The sequence below is a fragment of the Pelodiscus sinensis genome, chromosome 4, assembly GCF_049634645.1.
Source record: "Pelodiscus sinensis isolate JC-2024 chromosome 4, ASM4963464v1, whole genome shotgun sequence".
NCBI lineage: Eukaryota > Metazoa > Chordata > Testudines > Trionychidae > Pelodiscus > Pelodiscus sinensis.
In genome coordinates, this window is record NC_134714.1 from 115,585,717 (window position 1) to 115,601,095 (window position 15,379).

General features: G+C 47.4%; 2 protein-coding genes across 5 annotated transcripts; one reads left to right on the forward strand and one right to left on the reverse strand.

Moving 5' to 3' along the window:
- Nucleotides 1–3,826: 3,826 nt before the first annotated feature.
- TSSC4 (tumor suppressing subtransferable candidate 4) lies at nucleotides 3,827–8,795 on the reverse strand. 4 transcript variants are annotated; one of them, XM_075928141.1, is made up of 4 exons: nucleotides 8,640–8,795; nucleotides 7,865–7,995; nucleotides 6,640–6,712; nucleotides 3,827–6,015 (listed from the first exon to the last, which is right to left on the reverse strand). In XM_075928141.1, the coding sequence occupies exon 4, from the start codon at nucleotides 5,928–5,930 to the stop codon at nucleotides 4,890–4,892; it is 1,041 nt and encodes a 346-aa protein (XP_075784256.1). In that variant the 5' UTR covers nucleotides 5,931–6,015; nucleotides 6,640–6,712; nucleotides 7,865–7,995; nucleotides 8,640–8,795; the 3' UTR covers nucleotides 3,827–4,889. The 4 variants fall into 4 exon arrangements, with proteins under 4 accessions (XP_075784256.1, XP_075784257.1, XP_075784258.1 ...); XM_075928142.1 differs by lacking the exon at nucleotides 6,640–6,712; XM_075928143.1 differs by lacking the exon at nucleotides 7,865–7,995 and having other exon boundaries at nucleotides 8,640–8,679.
- A 1,645-nt stretch (nucleotides 8,796–10,440) lies between these two features.
- Nucleotides 10,441–12,644, forward strand: LOC142829239 (uncharacterized). Its single transcript, XM_075928145.1, has 2 exons — nucleotides 10,441–11,050; nucleotides 12,070–12,644. The coding sequence occupies exons 1-2, from the start codon at nucleotides 10,528–10,530 to the stop codon at nucleotides 12,585–12,587; spliced, it is 1,041 nt and encodes a 346-aa protein (XP_075784260.1). The 5' UTR covers nucleotides 10,441–10,527; the 3' UTR covers nucleotides 12,588–12,644.
- The last annotated feature ends 2,735 nt before the right edge of the window (nucleotides 12,645–15,379 follow it).

The window sequence follows — 15,379 nt, forward strand, 5'->3', positions numbered from 1 at the left end:
ATCATCTGGGACCTCTCTTTATCTCCACAAATTTTCAAAGATAATGGTCAAAGGCTCTGCAATGATATCTACCAACTCCCTCAGTACCGTTAGATGCATTAAATCCAGACTCATGGATTTGTGTATGTCTAGCTTTTCTAAATAGTTCTAAACTTGTTCTTTCTCCAGCCAGGGCTGCCCACCTCCTTCCCATGCTGTGTTGCCTAGTGCAGTAGTCTAGGAGTTGACCATGTCTGCGAAGACAGGCAAAAAAAAAAAAAGCACATTGAGTACTTCAGCTTTTCCCACATCATCTGTCACTAGGTTACCTCCCACATCCAGTAAGGGCCCCACACCCTCTCTGATCACCCTCTTATTGCTAACATGCCTGTAGAAACCTTTCTTGTTTCCTTTCACATCCCTTGCTAGCTGCAATTCCAAGTGTGTTTCACCTTCCTGCTTACACCCCTGCATTCTCAAGTAATAGATTTATACTCCTCCCTGGTCATCTGTTCTTGCATAGTAATAGAGAGGTATCTGTGTTAGTCTAAACCTGGTAAAACAAAAGGAAAAAATGTAGCACTTTCTTAATTGTATTCCTGTGTTATATATGGTCATGTCAATTCTTTCAGAATATGATCTGAAGAAGTGGGTCTGGCCCACGAAATCTCATCACCTAATAAACTATGTTGTCAGTCTCTAAAGTGCTACATATTTTTTTACTTTTGTTTTTCCACTTCTTGTAAGCTTCTCTTTTGTGTTTAAGCTCACAGAGGATTTCACTGTTAAGCCTAGCTGGTCACCTACCACATTGCTTTTCTTAGTGCGCATCAGGATGGTTTGTTCCCTGTACCTTCAATAAGTCTTGTTTAAAATACTGTCAGTTCTCCTGGACTCCTTTCTCCATCATATTAGCATCCCAGGGGATCTTGCCCATCAATTCTCTGAGGGAGTCAAAGTTTACTTTTCTGAAGTCTAGGGTGTGTATTTTTCTGCTCCTTTCTTCCTTTTGCCAGGATCCTGAAACTGACCGTCTCATGATCACTGCTTCCCAGATTGCCACCCATACTTACTTCCCATAGTTGGTTCCCTCAGCACTTGAACCAGGAAGTTATCCCCAACATTCTCCAAAAATGTCCTGGATTGTCTGTGTACTGCTGCATTGGTCTCCCAACAGATGTCAGGGTGATTCAAGTTCCCATGAGAACCAGGGCTTGTGATCTGGAAGCTTCTCTTAGTTGTCTAAAGAAAGCCTTCTCCCTAGCCTGTCTAAAGAATCCAGAGCTTCAACAGCAGAGAAGAGGTTTTTGCACTGATAGTTTGTCTCATCTCTAAACGGTTCTACTTTCCAGCATCTCATCTTGACTATGTTCAATTAACTCCTTTTCCTTAGCCCTACCTACTCATAGATGCAGAAATTGAAACATCTTTTGTCCTCAAGTCTTCACAGGCATGTTGTCCATTTCAAAATCCAAAGCATGTAACTATTCCACTCCCCTCAATTCTATTCACTATGCTCCCTGCATGCTACACTTTTGCTTTAATAATGGGTAACAAACTCTCCCAATGCAGTTCCAGAAGTTGGAATACCTTCTTTCCTTCCCAGAAATCTTTTGATTTGCTTATTTGTCTTGTCTAATACCTCTATAAAATGAAACCTTATTCCACCAAAAAAAAAAATTCCTAGAAAATTAGGCCTATGGATATTTCACTTTTTGTATTTTCACTATAGTAATTAATATTACACTTGTATTTTTGACATGATTTTATTTGCCTACGTAGGCTAACTGGGTACGAAACTGTTAAACTTTTGTATGAGACAGTATACACAAATAAACTGAATTTTACCACTTAAAAAGTTCTCTTACTGTAATTTTGTAGAGATAGTGCCCAAATTTTGGATGTAGATATACCACTATTGGCAAAACGTACTGGATTTCTTCGCTAGATAGGGGTTAAACTGGATTTTCTGTAAAATATACCTGTAGGCTCCTGTGTACCATAAGTGTTGATCCTGGTAAGTTGCACATATCTGTAGTCAGATTTCTTGATCTCAGAACCTACCTTCCTGCCACTCCATCCACAAAAACAGAACAGGTTTGAATGCCTTTTATACTCAAAAACAAGTTGTTTTTATTAATGGAAATTAGTTAAAGATATCCCACTATACGAGTTTCCTCATCTTATTTTGAAATCTGCTGTATCACACCTCAGTGGTCTACAAAGGGGAGTAGATTTTGGCATCTATGCTACAATAGTTTTTTTTTGTTGTACTGATAGAGAGATGAAGCCAATAGCTACCATTTTAGGGACATTTTGTACATAGCATGCAGTCTTAATTTGTCAACCCAAAATAGTTTCTGCCACTTCTGATGTCATCAATGAATTCAGGTGCTTATTTTGCAATCAAAATATATAGCGACAAGTGTGAAAGTTATACCTCTTATCCAAAGTTCTGCATGTCCCCTTCAAATCAGCAAAATGTGTGTATTTGGCTATGTCCTATTAATGCCCATAGACTCTCATTGTTGCACTCCAAGCCAATTTGTCCTGGACAAGGCACATTTCATAAGCCTGGCACTGTTGCCCCATCCTCTACTCATTGTACCTTGTTATTTGTTTCTGGAACCATCAACCACATACTCTGACAAAAGCAGCCCTGGTTCCTGTCCTGCAGGCAGTAAGTTTCTATAGAGATTTCAAGCATCCTATCAGTAATATTGCTAAATTTGCATGAGGGCTTAACCAATGTTTTTCTAATTAAAATACATGAATTTAGGGAAGCTGCAGATTCCAAGGAAAGAAGAAATGGCCTTTTACTGCCCAGTTATAGATATTACACCTTAACTGATTAACTGTATATTATTAAAGTGTTAATTTAGAACATTAGTCAAGATAAAATTAAGCCAAATTGCCCTAGCAATATGCCATCTTCTAGAACAGCATTTCTTAAACTTTTTGAGACCATGGAACACCAAAATAATGTTTTTTAATGCGGAACACCTTAGGTTGCCAGATTTATTTATTTATTTATTTAAAGAAACTAAGAGGCAGCACTGGAGAAAATTTGTTGAGGGGGAAAAAAAAAGCACCGGGGGGAGTAACCAGGGAAACCTCAGGAGGTCGGACTAAAATGTGGTCACGGCCCCTTTAATTGTTGCATGTACCAAGCAGGCTTCTGTCAGCTGCCAAGAAAATACCCTAGGAACATCTATGACAATTTTCTTCCAAAAAATTTTAAAAATTTTTTTGTGTGTGTCATAACCCCTCCCCCACTCTCAAAGTAGTAACAAAACCAAAAAAAGAGGTTGCGGCACACCTGTGAGTTGTTCATGGAACACCAGCGTTCTGCGGAACATACTTTAAGAAACACTGTTCTTGAGCAGTTTCTCCACCTTTCTGCTACCAAGGACTGGCTTGCTGTGTTCCTAAACTGTACGGGACCACTCAGGGACTAGTTCTGGTCCACGGACTGGTCATTAAGAATGTCACCTTTCAACATCAGTTTTCTCTTATCTAATCAGAGGCAATGTTAGTATTTACTAACCAGCTTCACAAGTGTCAGCAAAGTGCCATGTACAAGTTTAATATTCATTGTAGTTGTTTTAATGATTCCATTTGCACTTTTAAAGCTATTTCAATATTACAATAAAACCTTTAGTAGTAAGACCAAGTAAAAGGGGGAGGGAGGGGAATCACCTCTACATATTTAGAGTAAATTCCTCCCAAATTCTTACCTGAAATCCCAGCTTGCCAAATGAAACTTTGCCTATACTTCACTACTAATATTCCTAGTTGTATTTGATGTTAATATACCTATAGGTGGAAGACAGACCCAGAAACCAAATTACAACTGAATATTTTTATTGACATCCAAAGTCTAAAAGGTATCTCTTTATTGACCCATTTCTGCTGCAAATTCTTGCCTTCCAATTAGTCCACTTACAAGTCCAAATAGAAGCACAACAACTTATGGAGGTGAAACCACAACACAAGCACTGAGGGTAAAAGATGGTGGCTCTTGACCAATCAGTAGGCTGTCACACAAATTCCAATTGTACACTCAGCAAATTGAGAAATTGTTGAGGCTACTTCAAGCATGTAATGGCTAAAGTGTTTCCAGATATGTTTTCTCTCAACTGGCCTCAATTTTCTTTTAAGCTTTTGCCAAATAAGATACCTTAAAAAGTAACAAAGGGAAGATACTCAGACTACCTTAAAAACTATTTAATCTGCCACCTGACTCTGTCCTCTCAAGTGTATGGCCAGTTACTTATTGCATTTTTATTTTCAGTGGCACAAGCTTGTCTCAATCTTTGCCTCACATGATCCCAGTTAGGGACATTAAGGGAATGTTTCCCACCCCAAAGTAGGGAATTAGGATATTGACTTAATCCTACTAGTCTTTGTTTTTTAATACTTTAAAAGTCTCTCTCGTGTACTCATCTTCATTCCTTATCTCTTTTGACTCCCCACTTCTACAACGCTGGCCAAAAGGTTCTACATTTTTCAGAGGATGGGAGGGTAGGTAGGTAAAGGAAGGTGGTCCTCTTGTATCCTCATTCTCTTGTTGGCATACTTGAGTTAAGGTAGCCTATCTGTGTGGTCAAGGACTCGACACTGCACCAGTGTCAGTTAAAGGGGCTTGCTCAAGAGAATACACTACACTCTCTACTCCAAGGACTGTGCTGAATCCACACTGTTTCCTGCAACAACCAGTCTGTGGATGGGGTTTTGGTGCCTTAATTTCTGACAAACACATTCAAAATAGCATATCTGGAAACCGTAAAACTGAGTGCTAGACAAAAGCCTGCCCCTGCCCCATTAGTGAGATATGAGCCAAGAGGGAGAAAACAAAGGTAGCCTTATATCACTGAAGCACCTGGATGGGTCTAGTTTGTTTCTCTCTTTCAAGACTCTTCAGCCTCTTCATGGTCTGCTTTGAGACGGAAATGCTTCCTACTCCTTTTCTTACTCCCATGAAACCCTACAGTTTCCACCAAATCATCTTCACCTGTGTGAGTAGAAACTGTTTCATGTTGTCTTTTTGTACCCGAATTCTCCAACTTCAGGCACTCCTCTTCCTCCATCATCTTCTTCCCTTCACAGTCTAAATGGCCCAGCTCAATTTTATCCTCCTCACTCAGGTAACTGGTCTTCTTGGGAGATTTCTGATTCAGACTTTGCATTGTGTTCATAAGCTTCTTACCATCCTCCTCTGGTGATCTTTTGTCTGAACCATGCATGCCTGTTTTTGTGGGTTTGGTAAAGATTATCCTTCCAGCACCATAGCTGGAAGGGTCCTGGTTGAAATATGGAGTGTAGCTGTCTTCAGTAGCTGAGCTTTGTTCTTCTCCTTTCTTCTTCAAACCCTCTAGGAACTCCATAGCAGCCATCCTGTTGGTCTTATCACTAGACTCTGAAACTCCCTCCAGACTGTACTTGGTCCAACGTTCTGGATGTGCCATGTAGTCAGGGACTGCTGGACTGCTTTTGGAAGCTGGGGGTGGCTTGCTTTGCCTTCCAAGGCTCTCTGCAACCATCTTGCTTGAAAGAGTGGGTGGAGGCAGAGGACGCTTAAACCTCCCATCAATAATGTTATCTTCACTCATTGAGGGCACTGCTAATTTGGCTGCCCCTTCCAGGCCATCAAATATGCTCTGGCTTCGCCGCGAGAACGTAGAGCTCATGCCTTTCAGATGGAATGGCTGGACAGGAGACTTAAGATTGTTTGAAGACTCAAGGATCTCATCTGAGCCATAACCTACATCATCCAAGGATGGTGGTTTTTCTGGAGAAACTGTATCGACTTCCGCTTCATCTGCTAAGCCAAAGTCTTCAGAGTCTGAATCACTGAGTGAAACTGTGTCAGAAGGTAGAGTGCCCTCATAATCTTTGTCCCCACCAGTCACTATACCCATAAAGGGCTCACCAGCACCTTCATCTCCCATCTTTGGGCTATTACTCAGCTGTGCTCTCTTCCTTGGGCTCAGCTGCAGCAAATAAGGTCTTCCAAATATCCAGTGATTTTAAGGCCTGGAATGAGAAGGAACAAGTATAAATTCATCTGGGAAACAAGGACCACATTAGAAGAGGATGTTCTGTTCACATTACAGCAATTCACAGCCATGGAATATTGTGTGACTTAAGAAATGCTGCAAATGAAACAGGGAAGAACTAGTGTGAAGATACTGTTTCCTGCTCCATTCTGAGCTGAATATTCTCAGGACTCATTGAGGAAAGGGATTGCTGCAGCCACTGTGGTATTTTAAAAATACTGTGATTATTATTTCAACAAATATTGAACATAATTGACATTTTGTATAGTATGAAGTCATATTACTAGAAGTCTCAGGTAGATGTACCTCATTCTGTGACTTGATAAATTTTTGTTGGAAATAAAACCATGCTTTTGTGCACAAATGTGAACAATTAATACACATATGCAGGCTTATTTCAGAATACAGGACTAATTAAAAATAGGCTTTTGTTATTACCAGTACGCTACTTTTAATTAACAATTCAGGGTTTTTCCCCCTCCCTTTTTATTTAGATATCTTTATTGAGAGAGACATGGGAAAAAAGATTACCCTAAACTATATAAATACAGGTTCTCAATGAAGACTGAAAACAGGCATGGAAAGTGTGCTAGTCACTCACTGTCTCTTGAGACTGAAACAGTTTCCCTTCCTCTGGGTCAGTTAAAGCCACCAAAGATCTCAGGTCCTGCACCCTAGAAAACAAATATCTACGTCACAAGGTGGGAAATTTCTTATTTTAAAAGGTACAGTAAGCACATTTGTGAATCATCTTCCAATTGAGGCACTGATTCCTATTTTTGACATGAACCTACGCAGAGAAAAACCTTCAGACATTTCTGGGATTTAGGTTGGAAAAAGAACAATGCTCTTTCTGCTGAGATAGACATCAACAAAGAAACTCAGGTCATAATGTCAAAATCATGGTCCTAGCCTATGAGTTCAATGGGAAAGGGGGAAAAAAACAGTTTTTTTTTTTCTTTTTAGTTTTCTGTGGCTACAAAATAACCCATCAAAAATTGGATTTGTTAAATGAAAAGAGAATTTTAGCAGAGGCAGAGATCAAAATCAACGTGATCGGTATGAGTAACAAATTAGTAACCATTAGTAGCACTGCACACTACACCCATGGTGGTAAAATTTGCAGGGCATAGTGGAGAATACTATGGACCAGATTTCAAAAGAGCTAAGCACTCATAACTGGGAACAGATTTTGAAAACCTGTAACCAGTTAGGTACCAAAATAAAAGACACATTGGGTCCTGCACTCCTTTGAAAAACTGGTCACGTGTCACAACAGACACACTTGAAAATACAGCCTTTACTTGAAGTGGAAAATGAACACTAGAAAAATCTGGCCCTGTGACACTTTACAGTCATAGTAGTTAGTGCAATAGCATTTGCAGAAACAACTGCAATCCTCTAAATGAGTGGTTCTCAAACTTTTTGGGCTCCGGAGCCTTTTACATGCATAAAAATTTATGTGTAGCCTCAGCGGTCCACTGATTGTATGTTGCGGAGCCCCAGCGGTCCACTGATTGTATGTGTTGTACCTATCGATGTTTCCAGTTTGTCAACTTCGCGGAGCCCCTGGAGATGTCTTGCGGAGCCCTGGGGCTCTGCAGAGCACAGTTTGAGAAACACTGCTCTAAACTATATGAAGAAGAAAAGAGCAAACCCAGCTACATAAGGGTTTCTTTCAAAACTGGTAGTTCACCACAGCTGGTGAGTTAAATTGCCTCACCAAGAGTCTCACCAAAAAGGAAAAGTTCCCAAGCTCTAAAAGCTGCTTGCTCCTTGACAACTCTATGGCTGAGTACTGACCCCTTCAACCCAGGGAGACTCACAGTTTCTTGGTGGTGAGCTGAATATGATATAACTCAGACAAGATAGCATCTCTCTGAATGGACAGGTCCCCATCAGAATCTTCCATGCTGGTCTCAGTCAATCAGGCCCCCCTCCTTCCGCCTCCTGCTGCCTGTGAGGGAGCCAGAGAGCACAGTCACTCAGACTGCTGCAGTGGGTCAGCTGTTACCACACTCGCAACTCCAGGGCAAGACCTTAGGGGGGACAGCGGTGAGTGATTGACCTCAGAGACCCTAAGCTTAGGTGGGCGAAGTCGAACCAGTTCTGCAGTTATTGCGAGCTAGCCACACCCCACCAGACACCACGAGCCTCGCTGACAGGGAGCACATCGCTATCTCACAGGCAACAACAAGTCAGCCGCATAGCACGTCACAGGCTGAGCTCCCAGGGGGCAGGAATCAGGAACCTATGACCCAGCCAGGGGGCGGGGTTTGGTCAGGGGGCGGGGCCTGGCTCAGAGGAACGGGACGCCTGGGGGGGGGGGATGACTGATGGGAGGGGGAAGGGGCGGGGCTCACCTCAAGGGATCGTTGACGCTGGGGAGAGGGCGGGGCTCGGTTCGGGGAGACGCAGGGGAGGGGTCGGAGCGGGGCTCGGAGGGGAAGGGGCGGGGCTCGGTTGGGGGAGGGGGCTCGGTTGGGGGGACGCCGGGGAGGGGTCTGTGACCACAGGTCAGGGAGTGAGGGGGTTGTACCCCGGTCAGACAGGCAAGGAACCGGCCCGCGGTGGCCGCACGGAGACTCGCCCGGGCCGTACCTCGCGGAGCGCGGTCCAACCGCCCTTCCTCGCAGCAGCTCTGCCAGCCGAGTAACATCCGGCGCGCTCCCCGGAAGGGAGCCCTGGCGGTCCGCGCGAAGCACGCTGGGAGACCGAGTTCCCGCCGCCCGCTGAGGCGCTCAGGCCCCTCCCCCCCCACAGCCCCGCCCGCTGCTATGCCCATGAGGCCACGCGGCGGGAGAACCAGCCGCCCGCTTGGCCTCCTGGGAGTTGTAGTCCCCAGCGCGCCGCGCAAAGAACGTAGGCCCACAGCGGCGCTGATCAGGGCCCAGGGCAAGGCCCCGGCCTGGCGAGGCGCCAGTTCAAACGCCGCCCTGTTCCGGCTGCAGCCTGCCGCTCGGTTACCGCAGCGGCCCGCATGGGGCACCTCCTCCGCCGCCCGCTCCAAGCCCGCCCCGGCCTGTGTGGGGGTAGGGCGCTTGTTGTCCCTCGAGCGCCCCCTGGCGGAGCTAGTGCTAATTCTCCCCAGCTTGCAGATGAGAACACTGAGGCCCGGCACAGATGGCTGCAGTAGTATTGGCAGCAGAGCGTAGGGAGCCCAGCAGCCAGTGCCCAGCTCCGTTGCTGAAATGAACATTCATTTCTAGTGCTGCTTTCATCCAAAGAACAGTACATAGGTTAGACCTCCCTGCTCCTGACCAGTCCTGAACGAAGGGCTTTTCTGGACCGGAGAGGTCCCTCCCTTCACAGCCCATGCCGAACCACTACCACCATCCCTTCCCCCAACTAGGGCTCCAGCCTGGGCCCCTGGAGCTCTCTAGCTGCTGCTGGCACCACTGCTGCTGGGGCCAGAGCTCCCTGACTGCAGCCCCAACATTGCAGTTAGGGCTAGAGCACTCAGGCTGCAGCCAGGGCCGGAGCTCTGCAGCCAGGGCCAACCCCCTGCTACTGCCCAGCTGCTGCAACCACAACTCCCTGCTGCACCTCCCATCTTTTCTTCCCACATGGGGCCAACCTTCCCACTATGCTTCTTCCCCTGGCAAGACCTCCTTGTACTTGGACTGGGTGGTCCAGGAACATCCATGGTCCTGCCAGACCTCATCTGTTGCTGGACCAGAGAGTCCCAGTTAAGGATAGGGGTGCCAGGTTTCCATTATTGACCCAGACAGTCTGGTATTTTCTCCTCCTGTCCAGTAAAAAAAATTCAGAAAATACCGGATACCTAAAACATCCAGTATTTTCTAATTTTTTCCCTTGCCAGGAGGCAACCCTACAACACACTCAGCAACTGGGCCCAGCCCCCGCCACCGGAACTCCTGCTTACCTGGTTCCACAGGGAAGCTATGTTCTGGCTTGATCGGGAAAACAAAATGGCCACTGGCAAAAAGCCTAAGGACCAAGAGGAAGAAATGCCTCCCCTGGGTCTTAGTGCTAAACCACTCCCCTGTTCCTATCCCTATTCTGACTGCACACCATACTGTTTTAATGCTGTTTTTTTATTGCTTAATAACTCTGTGGGTGTGTCTACACTGGGCCACTTATTCCGGAGAATCAGCCGCTTTTCCGGAATAAGCCGCGAGCTGTCTACACTGGCCCTTGAATTTCCGGAAAAGCAACGATGCTGTACTGTACAAAATCAGCCGCTATTCCGGAAACCGTACGATGCTCCCGCTCGGGCATAAGTCCTTTTTCCGGAAAAGCTTTTCCGGAAAAGGGCCAGTGTAGACAGCTTTTCCGGAAAAGCAGAAGAAACGTAAAAAAGCGGTTTGGACGGCGGGAGACCCCGTAGAAGCCACGGACTTCCGCATTACCCGAGGGCTTAAAGAGCCCGCACGCTACTGGCCGCACGTGGCAGGAGGCCCTCAGAGACCTCCCTTCCCAGCTCTGCGACGTGGCAAGTGTGCTGCCCAGCCACCTCAGCGGAGGCATGGCAGCTCGAGGTGGTCAGCCACCGTCACCCGGGGCAGAGGAGGAAGCCCCCAGGGGCCGGAAGCGCAGGGCCCCATCCTGGACCCCCAGGGAGCTGGAGGCCCTCCTGGACCTGTGGGAGGAGGAGGAGGGTCTCCATGACCTCCAGTCCCGCCGCCGGAATGCTGAGCTGTACACCCGGATGGCCCGGAACCTCGCCCAGCAAGGGCACCCCAGCCGCAACTGCGAGCAGGTCCGCTCGAAGGTTAAGGAGTTGCGGCTGGGGTACGTGCGGGCCACGGAGGGGAGGGGAGCAGGGCCTGATGCCTGCCCCTATTTTGAGCGGCTGAACTCATTTTTGGGCGAGCCAGCCCCGCAAGGCCCAGCTGTCCCCGTTGACACCTGCCAGCACCCCCCGATCATTCGTCCCACCGAACCGGAGGAGGAAGACGAGAGCGGCGGCGCTTCGGGAGAGGAGGCCAGCGTTGCCACCCAGCAGGCCCCCTCCAGCAGCTCCTCTGTGGCCGGGGAGGAACCCACTGGTGAGTCTTTGAAGGTTACACTCCCAAAGGGCGGGGGGCGGAGGGCGGGGGGGAGCGAGACCCAAGTGTCCGGAGGGGGGAAGGGGAGAGCATGTCACTCAGGCCACGTGAGCTGCACGCTGCATAGCATGCGGCAGTTAGCAGCACATGCAACCACGTGCAGCCTGGTGACTGAGCGGCAGGTGGCCGTGGCAGGCAGCTGCGGGCACGGCTGGGACCGTGCTTCTCACACACATTTCAGCGGGATCAGGGGGAAGGGTGGATGCCGGCTGGAACCGGCCAGGGCCCGAGGGACTCAGCCCAGAGCCTGCTGCTCCACCAAGGGGTGCAGCACAGGGAATGGCACACTGTCCCAGGCCTGGCTGTGAGGCACAGCCAGCTGCTCCTGGGATAAGTGCAGCGTCACAGTCCTGTGACCGTGGACCGCCACCGAGCCGCTCACCTGCTCCCAGTGCCTTGGCAGGTTCCCCGAGGGAAGTCCCCACTGCGGCCACACCTGTCCCTGGGCTACCAGGCTTGCGGGAGGGATAGTGGGAGGGAGATGGGCCCCTGAGTTTTGCTGCAAGGATGGGACATCCCCCCACCCAGTCACCCTTTCTGGTTCTGACCAGGAGATATCGCACGCAATGGGATCTGAGAGCCCAGACCGCCACTGACAGGTGTGCTCCCAGGCACTGCGTGGGGATGCATCTCGCTCCCTGTCAAACACCAGTGATTAGCCCTAAGCTTTTCACAGTGTCCACCGGCAGGGAGTTCCACAGGTGAACGCAGCACAAGCACCCTCCTGCCCTGCACGGAGCCAGGATACAGACCGGTGCTTACAATACTGCAGGGAGGACCCTACTCCCAGGGGTGATCCTTCTTGCCAACATACAACACCCCCCGGGAGCAGGAGGGGAACTGAGTGGGCCCAAGCCACAACTGTGCGGTCACCTGGGGCTCTGGGGTGGAGGGCATGGAAGTGTGGGGACAGTGGATGGCCTGCCTGACTGACCCGTCCTTTCTTCTCTTCCCTGCAGCGGGACCCAGCACCAGACCAGCGACTCCAGCAGCAGCGGCACCCCCAGCTGCCCAAGCCCGGAGGACCAGGCTCCGACACTGGGACCAGCTGCTTCGGCGTCATGTCACCGCGGTGGAGGGGATCCAGACCTCCATTGCGGAGCGTGTGCAGGGGGACCAGGAGTGGCGGCAGGAGGGATGGGCTGCGTTCCTGGAGGAATGCCGCGAGATGCGTGCCACAATGGGCACCCTGACGGCACATTTAATACATGCCATCCACTATGGCATGGCCGGACCGCATGCCCCCGCCATCCCTCCGGGAGCACAGCCCATGCCCCCTCCTATCCCTGCTCCTCTCCCAGCTCCTGCTCCTCTCCCTGCTCCTGCTCATGCTCCTGACCCTGACCCTGACCCTGCTCATGCTCCTGACCCTGACCCTGCTCATGGTCCTGCTCCTGACCCTGAAGACCGTGCTCCTACTCGTGCTCCTACTCGTGGGCACCTCAGCGTGCAGGCTGCCCCAACGCGGTCTGCCTAGCGTGGGCAGGTCCGCCCCCAGAGGGGCGCTCGCAGGGGCCACCCGTCCCAGTAACTGCCCCCCCCTCCTTCTCGCAGTTAAAGCTCCCCCCCCTCCTTCTCGCAGTTAAAGGTCCCCCCCTCCTTCTCGCAGTTAAAGCTCCCCCCCCTCCTTCTCGCAGTTAAAGCTCCCCCCCCCTCCTTCTCGCAGTTAAAGGTCCCCCCCTCCTTCTCGCAGTTAAAGGTCCCCCCCTCCTTCTCGCAGTTAAAGGTCCCCCCCTCCTTCTCGCAGTTAAAGCTCCCCCCCCCTCCTTTGTAAATAAAAAGTTCTGTTTTCATTTCAATCTTGTGTGGTTATTGTGTTCCTCTAGTAACTGTACAGAAATTATGTGAGATGCCAATTAAGTGTAAGTATTTGGTATTTTTGGTTAAACCATCTGGCAACCCTAGTTAAGGGAGGTACAACCTGTACAAAGTAACTAATCTTTGCAATGCCACCCTTGTGAGGTAACCAATGATTCATAGCAGGGCAGGTGAAGAAAAAAGTATCACAATTCTAAATCACAAGGCTGTAATTTCTGCCTGAGACCAAGTGAGAATGAGCCTCACTGGCCCATTAGAATGGAACACTAGTCTCTTACAGTAGCTTTGCATTTAGTAAGCAGGACATAAAAGTCTTCCAGACCTGATGTTTAACATTGTTCTGTGAGCTTGATCCAAACCTAGTTGCATTCAGTGGAAGTCTTCCAGTTGACTGCCTGCCTTGACTGCCGGCCCTGAGGTTTGGGCAAGGCCCTACAGGAATAGGACCTTTATTTTGACTGACAGTATGACTCTCATTCTTACCCGAGGAACAAAAACCAGGACTATGTAGCACTTTAAAGACTAACAAGATGGTTTATTAGGTGATCAATTTGATCTGAGGAAGTGGGTCTGGCCCACGAAAGCTCATCACCTAATAAACCATCTTGTTAGTCTTTAAAGTGCTACATAGTCCTGGTTTTTGTTTCAGCTAGACTAGACTAACACGGCTACATCTCTATTACTATTCTTACCAGAGGGTGTAGTACACTACATGCCCTATCAGTATGGGTATAAACAGTTGTATAAACAACAAGGCTATGTCTACACTACAGGGTTTTTGCGCAAAAACCCAGAGTGGCCACACTTCAAGCGCTTTTGCGATGCACTTTTGAGGTGTGGACGCGTGGAAGATCTCTTCTGCGGAAGATCTCTTCTGCAAAAAGCTTCTTGCGCAAAAACCTTGCAATATAGACATAGCCCAAGGCATCACTTGGCAGAGTAAAGTATGCTTGAATCATCAGAGTGTAATGGAATGTTAAAGTGTATTATGCTGCTCAGTCATGAGGTGGCAGTGTATCTAAATACATACTTTAAATTGAGCATTGCAGTATCTTATGATGAACACGTAAATAAGCAAGCTCTGTGATATGTCCGCAACTGGACACCGTCTACAGTAAAATAAAACAGAAAGAGCAGGAAAAACATCAACAAAGTTTGCAGTCAGAAAGAACAAAGCAACAACAGGTGCAGGTTCTAATAAAATGCCACTCACTTCATATGGCAAATAAACTCCACAAAGAAACTGGAGATATATAGGTATTTTCTTTAATTTATACTATGGGGGAAGCAAGCAGAGCATATCTTTACATCCTTTGACATCACTGAATACAGTCAAAGATTTTGAATGGGTTGTAGCTATATTTGATTCATACTTTATACCCCAGAGAAATGTTGTTTATGAAAAAACCTGTTTTCACAAGTGAATTCAAGAACCAGAGGAAAATGTTTTACATGAACTCAGCATCTGTTAACCTGAGGGTTACAGTAGTCAGAATAAGAAGTCCTCCAGCTTGACAGTATTTCAACATTATTTCAAAATAACTGCCTGCAGGGACTAAATTATTTCACAATAATGCTACTTATTTTGAAATAATGTTGCTGTGTAGATGTACCGTTGGCCTGGGAGCTCTCTCTCCTTGCCTCTGATTTTATGATGACTTTTAATACTCAATTGTCTGTATATAGTTTCTAAGCTAGTTTTTGGGTTCTTCAAGTTGCTCCTGTCTTTTGTTCTGTTGTTGACTAATTCTGACTACTTTGCAATCTGTAAATCTCTTTTCAACTGTAGCTGTGAAATTGTGAAAGATTTTTATAACCCTATAACCAGCCAGTCTTAGATACTGTCACATTTTGTATTCACAAAACCACAGTTTTCAGCTATGTCTACACTATAGCCTTTTCCACAAAAACATATGCAAATGAGGTGATGCGTGGAATATCGCTGTGCCTCATTTGCATAATTAATGAGGCTCCATTTTTGCACAAGAGGCTTTTGCAAAAATGTGGAAGAACGTGGAAGAACGGCTCTTGTGCAAGAGGGTTTTTTCCCACAAAAACGGAGCCTAATTAATTATGCAAATGAGGCACAGTGATATTCCACGCTTCGCCTCATTTGCAGATGTTTTTGTGCAAGAGTCTACAGTGTAGACATAGCCTCATTGTATGAGGAGTAAGGGAAGTCAGAGGAAGAATGCTCTATTTTGAAATAATTGCTGTGTAGACTCTCTCAATTTCAAAATAAGGTACACAATTGATGTAGTCCAATTTGCATAGCTTATTCTGAGTTAAGCACTGCTGGGTAGATGCATCCCAAGATAGATAAATTCCAGCTGACATACATGAGGGGTGGAAAAAGTCATGTCCCAGGAGATGATGCATGTCCAGCTAGAGGTTCATGATGTAGCAAATGCATGAGCTATGGACATTTTGTATCTGCGTCACACTAAAGCA

Excerpts from the sequence above, each read along its gene's own strand:
- LOC142829239 (XM_075928145.1), top strand. The coding sequence starts at position 10,528 with ATGGCAGCTCGAGGTGGTCAGCCACCGTCACCCGGGGCAGAGGAGGAA. Across the intron at positions 11,051-12,069 it reads GGCCGGGGAGGAACCCACTG|CGGGACCCAGCACCAGACCA; the intron begins GTGAGTCTTTGA and ends TCTTCCCTGCAG.
- TSSC4 (XM_075928142.1), bottom strand. The coding sequence starts at position 5,930 with ATGGGAGATGAAGGTGCTGGTGAGCCCTTTATGGGTATAGTGACTGGT.